The sequence below is a fragment of the Felis catus genome, chromosome F1, assembly GCF_018350175.1.
Source record: "Felis catus isolate Fca126 chromosome F1, F.catus_Fca126_mat1.0, whole genome shotgun sequence".
NCBI lineage: Eukaryota > Metazoa > Chordata > Mammalia > Carnivora > Felidae > Felis > Felis catus.
Window position 1 is genome coordinate 57028937 of NC_058384.1, and position 20438 is coordinate 57049374.

Genomic DNA, 20438 nt, shown 5'->3' on the forward strand with positions numbered 1-20438 from the left:
GGACACGCTCAGCCGACTGAGCCACCCAGGCGCCCCCAAACGGAGACACATTCTAACTGCAGAATTCTTATAATTTTTTAATGATATTTTCTCCACTACTATGCACTTGTTTTATCTTCACCTGATTTAACAGCAGTTTGTTTTGTGTTTTGGAGATTTTTCTTTACTGGACTCTTTAGAGCATTCAGCTTGATTTTCATAAAAGCAGTTACCTTTGCATTAAAAAAACCGCATTGGTTTTGGGAAGAGAGCAGTCAGTGAACCATTTTTGTTTCTGTGTGCTCTTCTGTAACTCCCAAACTTTTATGAGTAGAAACAATAATTTCCATTAAACAACAACAATAACAACAATTCATCGGAGAATATCAACAAATGGCTACCATTACAGGAGTTCTAGTTTGAGAACTCTTTTTTTTTTTAACTTTTTTTTAAATGCTTATTTATTTTTGACAGACAGAGCATGAGTGGGGAAGGGGCAGAGAGAGAGAGGGAGACACAGAATCTGAAACAGGCTCCAGGCTCCGAGTCGTCAGCACAGAGCCCAACGCAGGTCTTGAACTCACGGACAGTGAGATCATGACCTGAGCTAAAGTCGGATGCTTAACCGACTGAGCCACCCAGGTGCCCCGAGAAATCTTTTACCTATACAGTCTCATTTGATTTTCGCAATAACTTTGAGACTTAAGTCAGATCATTTATTGTAGTAAAATAGGTATATAACAAAATTTACCATTTTAAACATATGCTGGTCTTTATAATTACGTAATACAAAACGAGTACAACTGGCTTGAATAAGTTTAAGGATAAACATGACTGTAAACTCAACAGGTGAGAAGCGAAGTCTGCAGGTGTCAGAGAGTAGCCTTCTGCTCTGAGGGCTCAGTGTACCCTCAGGTTTTATGGGGAGACAGAGAACACTGTTGAATTCAGCAATGGGTTATGTAGAGGTTGCTTAGAAGAGCTTCCCCGTACATTCATCATTGTGCTCCCGTGAGACTGAAGCTCACAGGATAGTTTCCCCGATGCAGAATTGCAGGTCAAAAGTGAAATGGTGACAGATATTGCCAATTGCCATTCAAAAAGGCAGTACAGGGCACTCGGGTGGCTCAGTTGGTTGAGCATCCAACTTCCGCTCAGGTCATGATCTCATTGTTTGTGAGTCTGAGCCCCACATCAGGCTCACTGCTGGAAGCACAGAGCCCGCTTTGGATCCTCTGTCCCCCGCTCTCTCTGCCCCTCCCCTGCTTGTGCTCTCTGTCAAAAGTAGAAAAAATAAACATCAAAAAGGCAGTACAAATTTTACATTACCACCAGCAATGTGAGAGAGGCCACTTTCATATGCGTTCCCACGCCTTATTATCAAACGCCTTAATATTTGCTTTAATTTGTTGGATGGATATGGTATCTTGTTTTAGCTGCCTGTCCTTGATGATTCTTAAAGTTGAGTATCTTTGAGTATGTTTGTTTATTGGCTGTTTCCATTTCTCTGTGAATGCCTATTCTTATGACCTTTTTTTCTATTTGGCTGTTGATATTTATTTTCTTGATTTGTAGCAGGTCCTTATACATTATGGATATTAATTTTTAAAATGTGTTTGCAAATGTTTTGTCCCACAGTACAGTGTAGGGGAGGCAATATAGTATAATGATTATCCACATGGCCACTAGAACCCAATTGCCCGAATTTAAATCCCATCTCTCACTTCTTAGTTCTATGGTCTTGGGCAAGTTACTTAACACTATGTGCCTCAGTTTCCTTAACTGTAAAGTGGCAATAACCATAGTACCTACCTCACCTCATAGGGTTGTTTTGGCATGTGATCTCTTCACTTTATAGGGTTTAATGATTAAATGAGTTAATAGAGGTAAGGAGCTAACCTGTTTAGGTTAGTGAAAACAAGTACTAATGTAGGTAAAGAATGCTGTTTTCACTGTGTGTGTGTGTGTGTGTGTGTGTGTGTGTGTGTGTGAAATTGAAGTGGCCTAACACAAACTTTCAAAAAGCACGACAAAAGGCGAAAAGCTGACACGGAATGCTCACTATTTGCCCCTTGCCTTCTTACTTTGTGGCATGTTTTTCCATATAAAATTTTCTTTTTCTTTTTGTAGAAAATCAGTCTTTTTACTTATTTAAGCCAAATCTTCTAGATGTCGTGTCTTATGAATAGGAAGAGATATACTTTACAATGAAAACGTAACAATTGTGAACTACTATGACCTGGACAACCAAATACAGGTTTCCCTCTGAAAGTAGAGTGTTCCTATGAAACCTTTCATAAGCCTAAATGGAGTAAAGCAAAGAAACAATTACCTTTAATTTATATGGAAAATTTTCTTTAGCATTCCAAGTCACCCAAAGATAACCTTTCTTAAGCTTTTCTGATACCTTAGGACACATGTTGCTAACAGATGCACAGAATAAAGGGAGATAGAGCACAGATGCTCATACACACAGTTCAAAGGGTTAGCCGCTGTGTGTAGTTCCCAGGGCAGGAGCTTGGTCGGGGGCCACTCTGGTTGCTTGGGTGTATGCTTGCTGCAAAACAAATACTTGATGCTATTTTCACTTGTTTTCCTAAGAGCGAAAATCCTTTTCAGTTTTCTTTCGGTTAGTGAAAACAGGTACTAATGTAGCAGATGCATGCTATTACCCCCCCTTTGTGTGTGTGTGTGTGTGTGTGTGTGTGTGTGTGTGTGCGCGCGCGCGCGCGTGCGCGCGCAAAAGTGAAGTGACCTAACACAAACTTTACAAAAACGCGGTAGAATAGTGGGTTTCTGGGGCACCTGGGTGGCTCAGTCAGTTGAGCGTCCAACTTGGGCTCAGGTCATGATCTGATGGTTCGTGGGTTCTGGCCCAGTATCGGCTCTCTGCTGTCAGTGCAGAGCCTGCTCTGGATCCTCTGTCCCATTCTCTCTCTGCTCCTCCCCTGCTCGCTATCTCTCTTTCTCTCTAAAAAAATAAACATTAAGAAAAAAGTGGGTTTCTGTCCGAAACCAGAGCTGAAGTCCTACACGCTACTATTCTGTAGGAGTGGGAGTGGGACATAACAGGGATAATAGAGGACCTGAAAGTAACATAATTAGGTTGGTTTATAATATTGGTCCCGAACTTTGCACTCAGCTAAGGAGGCGTTGCCCACTAAAGTAGCCATTAGCTCCCTATGGTTGTTGAGCGCTTGGCAAATCACTAGCCCAAGCTGAGATATGCTATATGTGTAAAATACATACCCAATTTTGAAGATTCAGTATGAAGATAAAGAATGTAATATCTTCTGGATAATTTTATATTAATTACATGTTGAGGTGATAATATCTTGGTTATACTGCGTTAAATAAAAAATATCTAAACAGGGCAGTGTGATTGAAATCTGAGCCCCTTCATGCACGCCACACCTTGCCCCGCCCCTCAGAGTTAGCCCCGCCCCCCGCCGGGGTTGCCGCCAAGACCCGAGATGGCTTGATTCTCTCCGCCTCCGGGAGGGACCTGCTCCCGGCCTCTTCCGTGCCCCGCGCGCGTGCGCACTCCGGTAGAGCTCGTGGAGGTTCCCAGGGGTCCGTGTTTTCCAGACCCCGGGCGGGATCCTCCCGCGGAGGATCTGGCGCTCACGGGGAGGTCGGGGTTAGCCCGCCATGCGTTGGGGGCTGCACCCGCGCGGGCCGGGGGCGGCGGCTCTGGCCACGGCCCGAAATCTGTGGGTGCCGCCCCATCTTCGTTGTCACCCGGGATGGCGAGGGACGACGAGGAGGCTTTTGGTGCGGTCAGTCACCGGGGCCAGTAACCAGCTGCAGAACTCGAGTAATGGCAGATATCGGGACACAGTGCTGCTGCCGCAGACCAGCTTCCCCATGAAGCTGCTGGGCCGCCAGCAGCCCGACACGGAGCTGGAGATCCAGCAGGTGGGCAGGGAGGCCCGGGCCGGCCTGGGGGCGGAGGGGAGCTGGGCCCTCGCCGGCAGCCGCTCCGGGTGACCCACACACCCCGGCAGGTAGGGCCGCGGGTTCTAGACTCCTTTGGGCGGCGACGTTGTGACCGGACGAGTGGGTCTCCCAACAGGGTTTCTTGCTGGAAAACCTCTAGGTGAATCCCTCAGTTGTAGCAGGTTCCAGAGCAGAATATTAAAGAGGGATGCTCGCATAGCAGCGCTGAATATAAGTGCCATTTTTTAGGCAAAAACAAGTCGAATTTGGACACTTTTCCAGTGGTTTGTGAAAAGTAAATTAACATGGACGCTTGTAAATAAAATTTTCGATTATGTGGGAAAGTTGAAGCTTACTTTTGTGGTGTCATTAGGCGCCTAGTTGGAACTCTGACTTGTTTGCAGAACGGAGTAGCTGTACTTAACTTCCTCAGAGTCCCCTTCCTAAACTGTGCACCTTTCTCCTGTGTTAGACTGAGTTTTCTAAGAGAAAATTCACTTCTCAGTTTCTGTACTTCCAGAGTTTTAAAAATTCTCCATATTTAGCATATATAGGTTAAGTAAATTTGCTTAGCCTAGATATTTTTATGGCAGTTATCAGACTTCCAGACTCATAAACCTGTTTTGGCCATCTACTTTTTTTTTTTAAAGTTTATTTATTTATTTTGAGAGAGAGAGAGAGAGAATCCCAAGCAGGCTCAGCACTGTCAGCACAGAGCCCCATGTGGGGCTTGATCTCACAAACCATGAGATCATGACCTGAGCCAAGACCCCCAGGGGTCTGATGCTTAACCGACTGAGCCACCCAGCTGCCCTGCCACCTACTTTTTTAAAGTGTCTTATTCAATACTGTTGTTATGCCAGGAACTGTGACAATTTCAGATGTTTTCTCGTGTAGTTTTCACACCAGCTCTGTGAATTGGTTATTGTTAACGTTTTTTCAAAAGAGGGAACACGGATGCCCATAAGGGCAAAATGACTGGGCCAAGGGTACACAGTAGGTGAGAGAAGGGGGGTAGGGCTGCAGTGAGTGTTGTTGGGATGTTGACAGTAGCAGGTATGGAGGCCAAAGGAGAGCAAGGATAAGAGTGTGTGGGTGTGGGGGGGTGGGTAGTGTACAGGCCCTTCAGCATGGCTGGACTGAGGAGTGAAGGGTGAAGAGTGCCGAGACACTGGCCAGAATTTGGTGCTCCTCAACAGGGCCCTGTTTACAGTATAAAGAGCTCAGACCTCAATGTGAAGCCTATAGGGAAACTATTAAAAAGTTTTAAAAGATGAGGACTCAGATGTGCATTTTAGAAACTTCACCATCGGGTTTTAGAGTTGAATACATTGGCATGGGATAAGAAATAAGCAAATGCTGGCTGTTACTTACGGTAAGATGCAGGAGTATGTATTTGGGTGATGTTCAGATATTATGGTTCTTTTTAAACAGAAATGTGGATTTTCAGAACTTTATTCATGGCAAAGAGAAAGAAAAGTAAAGACAGAATTTTGTCTTCATGATGGACCTCCTTATGCAAATGGTGACCCACATGTTGGACACGCTTTAAATAAGGTAATTGTAATTTAAGTTATAAGACCTGAGGGAAAAACCTTTATGTAAGTACACTTTACAAAGTGTATTTTGCTTTTATGACAAGTAAATTTGCGTTAATGCATAAAACTAAATTGTCTTTTTTTTTTTTTTTTTGGTGAAGAACATGTTTTGTTTTGTTTTTTTAATTTTTTATTATATGAAATTTATTGTCAAATTAGTTTCCATAAAACTAAATTGTCTTAATAGTTTTAGTTTTAGTGCTGTATGGAAAATAACATCCTGGTATTTGCATTGAGCTTATTGTTATTTTAGATTAGTAGATATTTTATTCAGTAAATAATTATTCAGCACCTACTATGTGCCAGGCATTTTTCTAGACTCAGGTAATAGCAGTGAACAAAATAAAGATGAATCTTGTCTTTACAGAGCTTATGCTCTAATTAAAAAGACATCATAACACAAAGAAATAAAATATATAAATGTTAGATAGTTGCTGTAGATGGAATACTTGTTCTCCTCCCGCTATTTATATGTTGGAACCTAATAATCTTTAAGGTGATGGTACTTGGAGGTGGGGCCTTAGGGAGATAACTAAATCTTGAGGGTAGAGCCCTTATCAGTGAGATTCGTGCCCTTACCAAAAAAAAAAAAAAAAACCTCAGAGAGCTTCCTTGTCTCTCTTAGCCCTGTGAGGGTACGGCAAAATGATACTGGTCTGTGAACCAGAAAGCAGCCCTCACCAGACTGAGTCTGCCGGCACCTTGATCATGTCCATTTTCTACTTGGACTGTTTATTTATCTTACTGTTGTGTTTTGAGAGTTCTTTATGTGTATAGCCTAGGTATTAAACCTTGTCAGATATGTGGTTTGCAACTATTTCTTCCAGTCTGTAGCTTGTCTTTTCAAGGTATATTGAAGAGTAAGTGTTCTTAATTTTTTCTGAGTAATCTCTACCCCGAATGTGGGGCTTGAACTCATGACCCCGGAGATCAAGAGTCACATGTTGTTCTGAATGAGCCAGCCAGGTGCCCCCTAGAAGTTATTAATGTTGATGAAGTTCAGTTTATCAGTTTTTCCTTTTATGAATCATGCTTGTAGTGTCATGTCTAAGAACTGTTTCCCAGGCCTTCCATCCTGAAGATTTTCTCCCATATTTTTTCTAAAACTTTTACATTCTACATTTAAGTCCGTGATACATTTTGCATTAACTTTTATATAAGACGTGAGACTTATACTGAGGGTTGTTTTTTTCCCTATTGATGTCTATCACCGTTTCTTGGCACTCTTTTCCCTAATGAGTTGCTTTTGTACCACTGTCAAAAAATCGGTTTGGCAAATGATTCTCCATTTTTAGATTCTCTATTTTGTTCCATTAATCTATTTGTCTGTCCTGGTAATACCACAGTTTTGGTGACTCTAGCTATAGGATAAGTCTTCAAATTGGGTAGTCTCTATGTTCCCATTTTACTGTTTTTCAAAATTGTGTTAATTTCAGCTCCTTTGCCTTTCCATATAGGTTTTAGGATAATTTTTTGACTGCAGTATCAGAGAAGGTAAGCTGAGTTTTGAGAGTACTAGCAGGCACTCTCAGGTCAATTGTGCGAGGTGGATAGTAAACAGTATGCAGTTTTTTGAGAGAACTAATTTTAACCCCCCTCCCCACCATTTTATTGAGGTGTAAGAGACGTGTAACATTATATTAGTTTAAGGTGTACAACATAATGGTTTGATGTATGTATGTATTGCTGAATGAATACCACAGTTAGTTAACATGCATCTTGTCACACGGTTACAAATTTTGATTTTCTTGTGATGAGAACTTTTACCACTGACTATCTTAACAACTTTGAAATATACACTACAGTATTGTTAACTATAGTCACCATTCCCTACGTTATATCCACAGAATTTATTAATCTTATAACTGGAAGTTTGTATATATTGACCACCTTCATTCATTTCCCCCCACCCAACCCCTGCCTCTGGCAACTATCAATCTTTTCTCTGTTTTATTTAAAAAAATGATTTAAAAAAGGAAAAATGATAAATTAGACTTCATCAAAATTAGAAACATTTTATGACTTCAGTTTTCTTAAGATTGCATATATAAGTGAGATCATCCGTATTTGTCTTTCTCTAACTTATTTCGCTTAGAATAATGCCCGCAAGGTCCATCCATGTTGCAAATAGCATGATTTCCTTCTTTTTCATGGCTAGATAGTATTCCATTATATATGTCCACCACAACTTCTTATCCATTCATCCATTGATGGGCACTTAGGTTGTTTCCATGTCTTGACTGTTGTAAACAATGCTACAGTGAACCCAGATGCGCAGATCTCTCTTCCAGATAGTGATTTTGTTTCCTTTGGATATATACCCACTAAGTGGAATTGCTGGATCTTTTCTGGATCATATGCCAGTTCTATTTGCAATGTATTGAGGAACCTCCATACTTGTTTCCATAGCAGCTGCACTAATTTACATTTGAACCATCAGTGCACAGGGGTTCCCATTTCTCCACACCCTCACCAACACTTGTTATCGTTTATCTTTTTGATAACAGCCATCCTAACAAGGCTGAAGTGATACCTCATTGTGGTTTTGATATTCCAGATGATTAGATACTTGCAGCGACTTTCAATGTACTTGTTTGTCATTTGTATCTCCTCTTTGGAAAAACGTTTGGGTCTTTTGTCCATTTTTAAATCAGATTTTTTTGTTGTTGTTTTGATTGTTTTGCCTTTGATTTGCATGAGTTTCTTATATTTTGGATCTTAAACCCTTATCAGATAGATGATCCCCAAATAGTTTCTCCTATTCCTTAGGTTGGCTTTTCATTTTGTTGATTGTTTCTTTTTTGTTTGTTTGTTTTTCAAGTGAGGAATAAGCTTTTTAGCTTGGTGACAGTCGCATTTTTTTAAATTTTTGCATTTATTGTTTGTGTAACAAAAATCATTGCTAAGTAAAGGAGCTTTTTCATATGTTTTCTTCTATCTTATAATTAAGTTCTTAATCCATTTCAGTTAAGTTTTGTGAGTGGTATAAGATAGAGACCCATTTTCATTCTTCTGCATGTGAATATACAATTTTCCCAGCACCATTTATCCCCATTGAGTTTTCTTGTTTCTCTTGTCAGATATTAATTGACAAGGATTTATTTCTAGGTTCTTAATTCTGTTCAATCGATCTAGGTTTTTGTTTTGTTTTTATGCCAATACCATACTGTTTTGATTACCATAGCTTTATAATATAGTTTGAAGTCAGGAAGTGTGATGCTTCCGGCTTTGTTCTTTCTCACATTTGCTTTGGCTATTTGGAGTGTTTTGTAATTTATTACAAATGTTAGGATTGTTTTTCTATTTCTGTAAAAACTTCACTGGAATTTTGACAGGGATTGCATTGAGTCTTTAGGTGGCTTTGGGTAGTATGGACATTTTATTGTTAAAATGTTTTCAGTGTATGTACAGATCTTTCAGCCCCTTGGTTAAATTTATTCGTTGTGGTTTTTATGACACTATTATAAATGGGATGGGATTGTTTTCCTTTTTTTGTTCTTTTTTTTTTTAACAATTCATTGTTAGTGTATAGAAATATTACTCCTTTCTGTATGTTGATTTTGTGTCCTGAAACTTTAATGAATTTGTTTATTCTAATAGCTTCTGATTGAGTGTTTAGGATTTTCTGTGTATAAGATCATGTCATCTACAAACAGATAGGTTTTACTGCTTCCTTTGGCTTGGATGACGCCTTTTATTTCTTTTTCTTTTTTCTTTTTGCCTATTTTCTCTGGCAAGACCTTCAATACTACATTGAATAGGAGTGGTGAGAGAGGGCACCCTTGTATTATTTGTGATCTTAGAGGAAAAGCTTTCAACTTCTCACTGTTGAATATGATGGTATCTGTGGGCTTATCATATATGGTCTTTATATGTTTTTTTTTTAATGTTTTTATTTTTAAGAGAGAGAGAGAGAGAGAGCGAGAGCGAGCACACGTAAGCAGGGGAGGGGCGGAGAGAGAAGGAGACACAGAATCTAAAGTAGGCTCCGAGCTCTGAGCTGTCAGCACAGAGCCTGACATGGGGCTCGAACTCATGAACTGCAAGATCATGACCTGAGCTGAAGTTGGACGCTTAACCAACTGAGCCGCCCAGGTGCCACTGGTCTTTATTATGTTGGGGTACGTTCCTTCTGTACCCACTTTTTCAAGAGTTTTTATCAGGGAAGGATGTTGAATTCGGTCACATGCTTTTTCTGCTTCTATTGAGATGATGCTATGATTTCTATCTTTCCATCAATTAACTTATTGTATCATTTTTGGGTGTATGTTGATCTTTGAATCCCAGGGATAAATCTCATTTGCTCGTGGTGTATCATCCTTTTAAAGTACTGTTAAATTTGGTTTGATAGCATTTTGTTGAGAACTTTTGCATCTGTATTCATCAGGGATTTTGAACTATAGTTTTTTGTAGTGCCCTTCTCTGACATTGGTATCATGGTAATGCTGGCCTCATTTTTTTGGATGAGTTTGAAAAGGTTTGGCTTTCATTCTTCTATAAATATTTGGTAGAATTCACAAGTGGAGCCATATGGTCTTGGGCTTTTCTTTGTTGGGAGGTTTTTAGTTACTGATTCCATCTCCTTACTTGTTACTGGTCTCTTGAGATTTTCTATTTTTTCATGATTCAGCCCTGGTTGGCTGGATATTTCTAGGAATGTACCCATTTCTTCTGGGGTATTCAATTTCTTGGCATATAATTGTTAATAGTAGTCTCTTACGGTTCTTTGTCTTTTTCATGTATGAGTTGTAATATCTCCTTTTTCATTTATAATTTTACTTATTTGAGTTCTTTCTCTTCTCAGTAAGTCTAGCTAACAACTTGTCAATTTTGTTTATTTTTTCAAAAAAAAACCCCACACTAAGTTTTGTTCATCTTTCCTGTTGTTTTCCTGTTTTCTATTTCATTTATTTCTGTTCTGATCTTTGTCATTTTACTTCCTTCTGCTTTTGGGCTTAAGTTCTTTTCTACTTCCTTGAGCTATAAAGTTGAGTAGTCTGGGATCTTTCTTGCCTTTTTATTTAGAAAAAAATTTTTTTTTAATGTTTATTTTTGAGAGAGTGAGAACAGAGCATGAGCAGGGGAGGGGCAGAGAGAGAGGGAGACACAGAATCCAAAGCAGGCTCTAGGCCCTGTGCTGTCTGCACAGAGCCTGACATGGGGCTTAAACCCACGAATGCGAGATGATGACCTGAGCTGAAGTCGGATGCTTAACCGAGCCACGCAGGCGCCCCTCTTGCTTTTTTTTTTTTTTTTTGAGTTTATTTATTTTGAGGTGGGGAGGGTCAGAGAGAGGGAAAAAGAGAATCCCAAGCAGCCTCTGTGCTGTCAGCGTAGAGCCAGATGTAGGGCTCAAACTAATGAACTGGGAGATCATGACCTGGGCCGAAATGAAGAGTTGGACACTTAACCAACTGAGCCACCCAAGTCCCCTTCTTTCTTGCTTTTTAAGGTAACCAGTTATTGCTATCAACTTTCCTCTAAGAACTGCTTTTGCTCCATTCCCTAAGGTTTGTTTGGTATGTTGTGTTTCCATATTTGTTTGCTTCAATATATTTTTGACTTCTTTTTTGATTTCTTATTTGACCCATTGGTTTTTCAGAAACGTGTTGATTATTTTCCACATATTTGTGAATTTTCCAGTTTTTTCCTATTATTGATTTCTAACTTTATACCATTTTGGTATGAAAAGATACTTGATGTGATCTTAATCTTTCTACATTGTTAAGGCTTATTTTATGGCCTAATATATGGTCCATTCTGGATGGTGCTCTGTGTGCTTGAGAAGAATGTGTATTCTGCTGCTATTGGATGGAATGTTCAGTGTTTATCTGTTAGGTCCATTTGATTTAAAGTATAGTTCAAGTCCAATGTGTCTTTACTGATGTTCTGTCTGTATGACTGACCTATTCATTGTTGAAAATGGGGTATTGAAGTCTTCTACTATTATTGTGTTCTTGTCTTTTTTTCCCCCTCAGATCTGTTAGTAGTTAATGTATTCAGGTGCTCTGATGTTGGATGCATAGGTTTTTAAGACTGTCATATCCTCCTGGTGAACTGACTCCTTTATCATGATGATGACCACCTCTCTTGTTACAGTTTTTGGCTTAAAATCTGTTTTGTCTAATATTTCTCTTTGGGTTTCCATTTTTGTGGAATCTGTTTCCATCCTTTCACCTAATCCCTACATGTGTCCTTACAGCTTACACATGAGTCTCTTCTAGGGAGCACAGTTGGGTTTTGTTTTCTCATCCATTCAGCCACCCCACATCTATTGATGGGTGATATAATCCGTGTACATTTAAAGTAATCATCGGTAGGCAAGGACTTATCCCAATATACTGTTTTCTGTTTGTTCCTCTCTGTCTTCCTTTGTGAATTGATGATTTTTTTCATAGTGGTGTGCTTTGATTTGCTTCTCTTTTTCTTTTATACATTTCCTGAAGGTTTTTACTTTGTGGTTACCATGAGGCTTACATAAAATATAACAGTCCTCTAAGCTGATAGCAGCTTAACCTCAGTCACATGCAAAAACTCTATCCTTTTACTGCCTCTAACACATTTTATGTTTTTGATGTCATAATTTACATCTTTTTATACAGTGTATATACTAGCCAGTTATTGTTGCTATAGTTATCTTTTTTTTTTTAAACTGGAAGCAAATTCAATGTCCACCAATAAGTTTATTTATTTATTTTGAGAGAGAGGGAAAGAGAGACCACGTGTATGTGAAGTGGAGAGGGGCAGAGAAAAGGAGAGACAGAATCCCAAGCAGGCTCTGTGCCATCAGTACAGAGCCCAATGCGGGCCTCACATTCACAAACCGTGAGATCATGACCCAAGCCGAGATCAGGAGTCAGACGCTTTAACTGACTGAGCCAGCTGCGCTCCCCACTGTAGTTATCTTCAATTCTTCTGTCCTTTGGTCTTTATGTTAGAGTTACACCATAAACGCACCAACATATTACACTATTGGGGTATGTTGAATCTGACTATAGACTCACCTTGATTATTTTCATGTGCTCTCTGGTAGTAAATTGCATCCTTTTATTGCAGCTTGAAGAGCTCCTTTCAGAATTTCTGAAATTTTGACTTATATGGCAGGTCTAGTGATGGTGACTTTGTCTGGGAAGGTTTCTCTCCTTCATTTCTCAAGGACAGCTCTGCTGGATCAAGTGTTCTTGGTTGGAAGTTTATTTACAGCATTTTGAATGCGTCATTCCACTCTGGGTGTGCAAGGGTTCTATAGAGAAATCTGATAGCCTCATGGGAGGGTGTGGGGGAATCTCTTAAAAATGACAAGCTTTTTTCCTTTGCAGCTCTCAAGGTTCTTGCTTTGTCTTTGATTTTTGACAGTTTTATTATAATGCGTCTTTCAGAAATCTCTTTGGGTTGCGTTTGTTTGGGAATGTATGAGCTTAGTGAACTTGGATGTCCATGTATCTCCCCAGATTTAGGAAATTCTCAGCTATGGTTTCTTTGAGTTTTCTGACTCTTTTCCCCCTCTCTTTTCCTTCTGGGATTCTCATAAAACATATATTTTTTTAAAAGTAGTTTCAGACTAGTTCTGTAGGCTTTCTTTATTCCTTTTCATTCTTGTATCTTTTGTACCTTTGACTGGATAATTTCAAATGATCTGTCTTTGATTTCACTGATTCTTTTCTTTTGATGGGTCGTGTGGGCTGTTGAAGCTCTCCATTGAATTCTTCAGTTTAGTCACTGTATTCTCCAGCCCCCAAATGTATTGTTGGTTCATCATTGTTTTTTATCTTTGGATTGAACTTTTAATTTTACTCTCATATTACTTTTCTGATTTTGCTAAATTGTATATGTCTGATCTCTTGTTGCTCTTGGAGCATCTTTAGGACAGTTATTTTGAAATGTTTGTCAGGCATTTTATGGATCTTAATTTCTGTGTGTGTGTGTGTGTGTGTGTGTGTGTGTGTGTGTGTGTTTTATTAGAAGTTTACTTTGTTCCTTTGGCAGTATCGTGTTTCTTTGATTCTTCATGATTCCTGCAGCCCTGTGTAGATGACTATGCATTTGAAGAAGCAGTCACCTCTTCGAGACTTTATGGAAAGAACTCACATATAGATGGGGGCATGCTGGAGTGTGCTGTGGTGCAGGGTGTAACTGGGATTGCTGCATCTAGGATTTTCAATTGACTTTTTTTCCTCCCCCTGGCAATTCTAGGTTAGGGATGGGGCTGGTGTAGTATCTTGTCCACTCAGGCAGTTGGGAGCATGACATCAACAATGGTGTGATCGTTGATGAGATCTGTGAATGGTCCACCATGGGCGTATGGGCTGCTGGGGTCCTCAGCAGTGCCTTCAGGTCCAATGGCTAAGGACCAGGGCAGGTGGTGGTGGCCTGAGCATCATGTGGTGGCCTGATGCCTGGCCGTGGGAGCCAATGTGGTGTTAGGGGCCAGCCGCAGACACAGGCAATGGGGAGGGTCAGAGCCAGGAGCAGTGTCCGGGGCCACCGTTGGTCAGATAGTCAGCTCAGGGACCCCGGCTGTTGGTTTGTACTCCTGTGACTGCTGTGGCTAGCCACAGCCTATGCACGGTAATGGAGGGTGGTCATGGACGCTGGGGCTGGTGGCATGCAGGTCAGTGAAATGAATCAGGCCCAACCCAGACGCATAAGCAATTGTGGGGGCCTTGGCTGTCAGCATGCATTTGTGTGACTACGGGAGCTAGCTGCAGGCCCTCAAAGCCATGCAGGCCAGTGACGGGAGTCAGGGTTGGCTCCGTGCCTGTCGGCCAGCAGCTGCGGGATCCCTGATTGTCTGCACGTAGTTGTACAGCTGCAGAGGTTAGCCTCGTGCATGTGCACAGCAGTGGATGCTGGTGATGAGAAATATTTATGTGTCTTGCAGGGATTTTTTTTGTTAGAAACTGGGCATTTTAGATAATATATTGTAATCTTAATAATTACCTCTTGGACACCTTCCCCCCTCATGGCTTTTTATTATGACTTTCTTGTTTATATGTGTAGCGACTGCATGGATTTTGGTTTTTTGTTTTTTTTGGTTTTTTTTTTTTTTTTTGAGGTCTCTTTCCACCCTCTCCTATTTTTCTTCAGCATCAAGCCTCTGATGTCGCTTCTCGGGGAGGCACAGCTTTGGGTATGCTCAGTCACCCTGGGTTGGCTGTGGTTTTGGCAGGACGCCCATCCTCTTTCCCTGACAAAACCCATCTATTTTACTCTGAAGATTTCCTACTGTTTTCTCTCTTATTTTCAAAAGTGCCCTGGGGCATAATCTGTTCTATAGACTAATCCATCAAATTTGGGGGATCCTTCGAAGTATTAGGTCCTGGAGTCAGTGTTTGACATTTGTTCTCATCCCGGGAGGGTCCCGCCCAGCTGTGTCTTCTGGTTTTCTCCTGCAAACTAGCCCGTGTCATCTTGAATCTATGAACCTTCTTCCAACTGCCTTTCCCCACTGCCGCCACTGGTTTCGACAGCCGCCTTAGGCCTGGATTTCTCTGTGCTCTGTTGCTGGGAAGAGAGTAAGAGCCATTTTTTTACTGCTTGTTCCTCTCCTCACGGACACTCTCCCGGCCAGGGCTCTGGAGCCAAGAGTGGGGACAACTGTATACTTTTCTGTGAGAGACACCCCCGTTTTAGGAGCTGAGCACTGGTGGGAGATCAGTAGTCTGCGATCTTGACCTGCCTTTCCTGTTGTAGAACCACCATCTTATGAGCCTAGACAAGAGGGATTGGAGCCCCAGTCTTCCCAGCGGACTTTCACCTAGAGTAGAGCGTGTTCCCTGAGTGGAGGCCAAGTAGAGGGAGGGAGGCCCATCTCTCGACTGCCCTTGCCTGGAACTTAGAGCCTCAGCTGCAGGGAGCTGGGGCAGGGTCAGAAGTGCTGGCAGAAATGCTTGCCCTCTCTGGGGAAGACCTCCCTGCAGCCCGGGAGCTGGGAGTGGGGGGGGGGGGGGGGTGGGGACTGGAGAGGGAGCCCTGTGTTGTCGGCAGCAGTAGACCAGAGTGGATTCTCTGCTGTGCTGAGCTGGCAGGCTGGAGGGAGGGAATGGTCTTGGTTCAGATGCCACGGACTCTCACTTTTCTTACCAAATTTTTACAGAATTTTTTCTCGTATAGACGTTGCTTCATCTGTTGCATACCTGTAGGGCCATTTCTAGGAGCTTTAAAGGTTGGGTTTTAAAATTACTCCCCCAGATTCAGTGCCAAGCGTGTCCCTGTGGTTCTTTGCATTGTCATACCCGAGGTCAAACTCTGTTTCACTGAATTTTCTCTCTTGTTTTTCTGTTTTTAATTTCACTAATTTCTGCCTTTTAGCATTGTCTTGCTTCTGCTTGCTCTGGGTTCCTTTGTTCTGTTTGTAGTTTCTTGAGGTGAGAGTTTACATGATTGATTGGACTTTTCCTCTTTTTCTAACACATGTATTTTATTGCTGTAAATTTCTGTCAGTACTTCTGTAGCTTGTGTTCTGCAAATTTTATCATGTACTTAGTTTACATTTTTATTCAATTCATTGTGCTTTGCGATTTCTCTTGAGAATTCTTCTTTGGTGCATGGACTATTTAGTATGCCTTTCCATCCCTTTACCCTCCTGAATTTGTAACTTGTTTTACACATCCCTCACGTTTCAGTCCCCACAAGACAGTGTTTGATAGTTATTCTTTCGACTGTGAAACATTGGTTAGAATATTTGAGTAAATAGAATACTGAGTAAATAGAAAGTGTGTATTTACCCATATTTTGTTTATTATGTTCTTTCTTCCTTCTTGATATTTACATGTTCCTTCTTTATTGTTTTCTCTCTGTGTATAGAGCATTTCCTTTAGCCTTTCCTTAGGGTAGGTCTGCTGGTCGACAGTCATCTTTGCTTTCCCTTATCTGATAATGGCTTGATTTTCCTTTTGTCCTTCAAGTATATTTTTGCTGGGTCTACGATTTCAGATAGACTTTTTTTCCCCTAGCACTTGAAAAACTTCCTTCTGATCTTCATATTTTCTGATGAAAATTCTCTTGTAATTCAAATTATTTTTTGCATATAAGTAAGGTGTCCCCTTTTCTCTTTTTTTAAAAGTTTTATTTATTTAAATAATCTCTACACTTCCCGTGGGGCCTGAACTCACACCCCTGGCATCAAGAATCGCATGCTCTTCCAGCAGAGCCAGCCAGGTGCCCCTGCTCTCTGACTTCCTATAAGACATTTTCATTTTCTTTCTTTTCTTTTTTTTTTAAAGACATTTTCATTTTCAAAAGTTTAGTGATATGATGACTCTCGGTGTGGATTTCTTTGGATTTTTCATGTTGGACATCATTTAGTTTCTTGAATTCGTAGGTTTATGTCTCTGACCAACGTGTGGAGTTTCTGGCCATTATTTTTTCATGTAGTTTTCCATTTCTGGCTGAAAAAGTCTCCTTTCAGGACAGAGTGACACCTGTGTTAGGTCTTTTGTGATAGTCCCACAGTTCCCTGGTTTTCATGTTTTTCCCTGCCTTTGTTTTCTACCCTGCTTTTTAGAGGGAGTAGTTTCTCATTCAGTCGTGGTTTAGCGGTTCCTGTCTCTGTCCTCTCCGTTCTGCAGTCAAGCCCATCTGCTGAACTTTTTATTTCAGTTACTGCTTCACTTTTGAAGTTATTGTCACTTGAGTTATTTTTCACTTTTAAAATTTACATTTGATATACTAAGTTATATCTCAATTTAAAAAATACCGTTTACTTTCTCTCTACACGTTCTTTGAGGCTTTTTATTTTTTCGTATTTTTCGTGTTGTGTTTACAGTTGTTTGCTTAAGCATTTTTATCACGGTTCCTTTAAAATCTTTTTCAGGTTATTCTAACATCTCTGTCATCTCAGTGTTGTCTGCTGACTGTCTTTTTTCTTTCAGTGTCAGATGTTTAGTGTTGGTATGATGAGTGAATTTTTATTGAAACCTTGACATTTTGTGTATTTTGAGAGCCTGGATCTTATTTAAACATTCTGTTTTAGCAGCTTTCACTCACTGACACCTCTCCCGCAGAGGAAGGGGGTCACTGTCTGGCTACTCCAAGGAGGGGACGGAAGTCCAGATTCCCCACTCAGCCTCTTTTAACACGAAGGCGGGGTGCTCCTTCTTACTGCTCCGCCAGGTAGAAGTTGTGCTTCCCCCCAAACCTCAGCTGTCTGCTGGCCAGAAAGTGCTAGCTCCCCGCATGGCCACTACTGATACCAGGGGAGGAAGAGGTGGCCTTGTTACCACTGGGCAGCGGTGAACATCCCACTCTGCACGAACCCTCCTTCGAGCACCCCGTGGGAGACAGGTAGGGGTGCCTCGTTGGTGCTGGGTAGGAATGAAGTCCAGGCTCCCTACATGGTCTCCACTGCCGCTGCAGACCGGGGTCTCATTACTACCCAGCAGAGGTGTGGGTCCTACTCGCTACTTGATTTTCTCTGACACCATCCTGACAGGGGAGGAGGGCTTAGGGTGCCTCGTGACAAATTTGCAAAGGTGGAAATCTAGGCTCTTTACTCAGCTTTTGCTTGAAGGAGTGTAATTGAGGCCACAGATTTTTTTGTGGTGCTTGACTGGAGAAGAGCAGTTAGGCTGTCCCTTTCCTGGTGTTTTGGCTAGAGACAGAGGGGAAAAAAGGTTTCGATGGGTTTTCTTCTGTAGCCTTTGGCATTTCCAGATTGCTGGCCTCTTGTGTCCACGTCTAGAATCTATGAGGCAAATCAAAACCCTGGAAACTCACCACTGTGTCCATTCTTGGTCTTAAGGTCCTTAGTGCCTTCTCTTTACCTTTCTGTTTGTGTTATATATAATGTCCAGTGTTTTAAATTTTTATTTACTGGGAAGAATTTACTCCATCTTTTAAGAAGTGGGAGGTACATTTTGAAAATTTTTAAAAGTTAATTGTTTTCTTTGGTTATAAATGTGGATTTGGCAAATACAAAAAAGTTGAAAAAAGAAAGTTAAAATTATCATAATCCTATCAAACAAATGTAAATGCCCTTAACATTTTTTGAGGTATTTCCTTAGTTTTAATATTTAAAAAAATAGTTAATGATAATATTTTTATGAATAGATTTTGTCTTGCCTTTTTTTCCTGATATTTTTGACATAAATGTATTTTGAAATTGTTATAACATCCTATATAGGTGTTTTCATGACTGTATAACATTATGATATAATGAATATTTTTATACCTACAACTTTCTTAAGAATTCAGATTGTTTCCTTGAGTTAGTTTAATAGACAGGAATTTCTGGATACCTACTGGTAAATTACTTTTCAATAGATTATATCACTTTTTATATTACAGGCGACTTAGGAAACTTGCCTTATTGTACTCCACTGACACTGAATTTTATTGCCAATTTGAGTATGTATTACTGATTAGAAAGACAAATGTAATCTCTAAATGTTTTAATTTGTCTCTTGTATACGTTTGGATTTTCATGTTGATTTATTATTAATGTTATTATTACCATTAATCCGTTTGTAATTTCTTTAGGTTGATGTCAAGAGGTAGGGATGACCTAAATTGATTTATTTTCCAGACAGGAAATCAGTTATGTATCTAATCAGAAATGTATCTAGTACATTTATGTCCTTGCCATGTTTCTGTGGTCCCTCTTAAATCATACAAATTAGATATATTTTGGGGCTATCTATGTTCTGATTATTGAGCCATCTATTGTTATGGCACTTTGGTTGGTTGAAATTTTGTTAGAAAAAGTGACTATGCTATATGTAAAAGGAAAACGTTAACCGTCTTGTGTTAATGCTGTATTACGCCGGTAGCCCATACTGAGTGTCCTTAATGGGACTTGATTAAATAAATCTTGGTAATGAAGTATATGGAATCTTAAAAGGAATCAGGTAGATATTTCTGTACTGACGTGAGAGACGTACAAATATCATTAAGTGAAGGAAGTAAAACAAGTTTTAAAAGTGTTACATTAGAATCTAATTTTGCACACACACACACAAAATTTAAACCTAATATTTGTTATTTCTATAGCATTTTTTTTTAAGTAGGCTCCATGCCCAACGTGAGGCTCGAAGTCATGACCTTGAGATTGAGTTGTGTGCTCTACTAACTGAGCTAGCCAGTCACCCCCATTTAAATTTTTTTTTAAAACAGGAACCTGTATTACTCTTTTTTTTTTTTTTGAAAGAACTTGTATTACTCTTTTTTTTTTTTAATTTTTTTTTTCCAACGTTTATTTATTTTTGGGACAGAGAGAGACAGAGCATGAACGGGGGAGGGGCAGAGAGAGAGGGAGACACAGAATCGGAAGCAGGCTCCAGGCTCCGAGCCATCAGCCCAGAGCCTGACGCGGGGCTCGAACTCACGGACCGCGAGATCGTTACCTGGCTGAAGTCGGACGCTTAACCGACTGCGCCACCCAGGCGCCCCGAACTTGTATTACTCTTATAATCACAAACAGCAAAGAAAATATTTTTTACAAATTTTAATGTACTTAATGGCTAAAAAGTAACGCTGGAAAGTCAATGTGTTTGAATAGTCAAAATTTTAAAAAAGGTCAAAGAACACATTGCTCTCCCAGATAGGAATATAGTGCAGCATTATCTGGTTCCGATCAATAAAATAGATGTCTGGACTAGTCTTGTCTATTTTAATATAGTCTTGTTATTTATCACACAGAAGCTTCAAGAGGTATTATCTTTGTTTTAAAGTTACTCCTTTTAGGTTGTTTTCTCTGTTTTAAATATTTAAAAATTTGCCCATTTATTATTTATCCATTTGTCTTGTGGAACTTTCTGCTGCATATGCTCAAAGAATTAAGACACTTTAATTTAAGAAAGATAGTCTAATCTCCTATTTTTAGTATCCCCAGTAAGATCATAAGTTGTAATAACAAAAATACAAAACAAAACTCTGTTGTTCCACATTGTTTGGGTTCTTAGGGATAGAAAGACAACTCTTGAC

At 40.2% G+C, this 20438-nt stretch overlaps 1 protein-coding gene across 1 annotated transcript in view; it reads left to right on the forward strand.

The window, feature by feature from the left end:
* The first annotated feature begins 3503 nt into the window (after positions 1–3503).
* The window catches only part of IARS2 (isoleucyl-tRNA synthetase 2, mitochondrial), a 65898-nt gene continuing 48963 nt past the window's right edge, over positions 3504–20438 (forward strand). The window contains exons 1-2 of the mRNA XM_045048890.1: positions 3504–3897; positions 5353–5475. Of these exons, the coding sequence (XP_044904825.1) occupies positions 3631–3897; positions 5353–5475 (390 nt within the window). The 5' untranslated portion in view covers positions 3504–3630. The remainder of the gene's footprint in view (positions 3898–5352; positions 5476–20438) is intronic.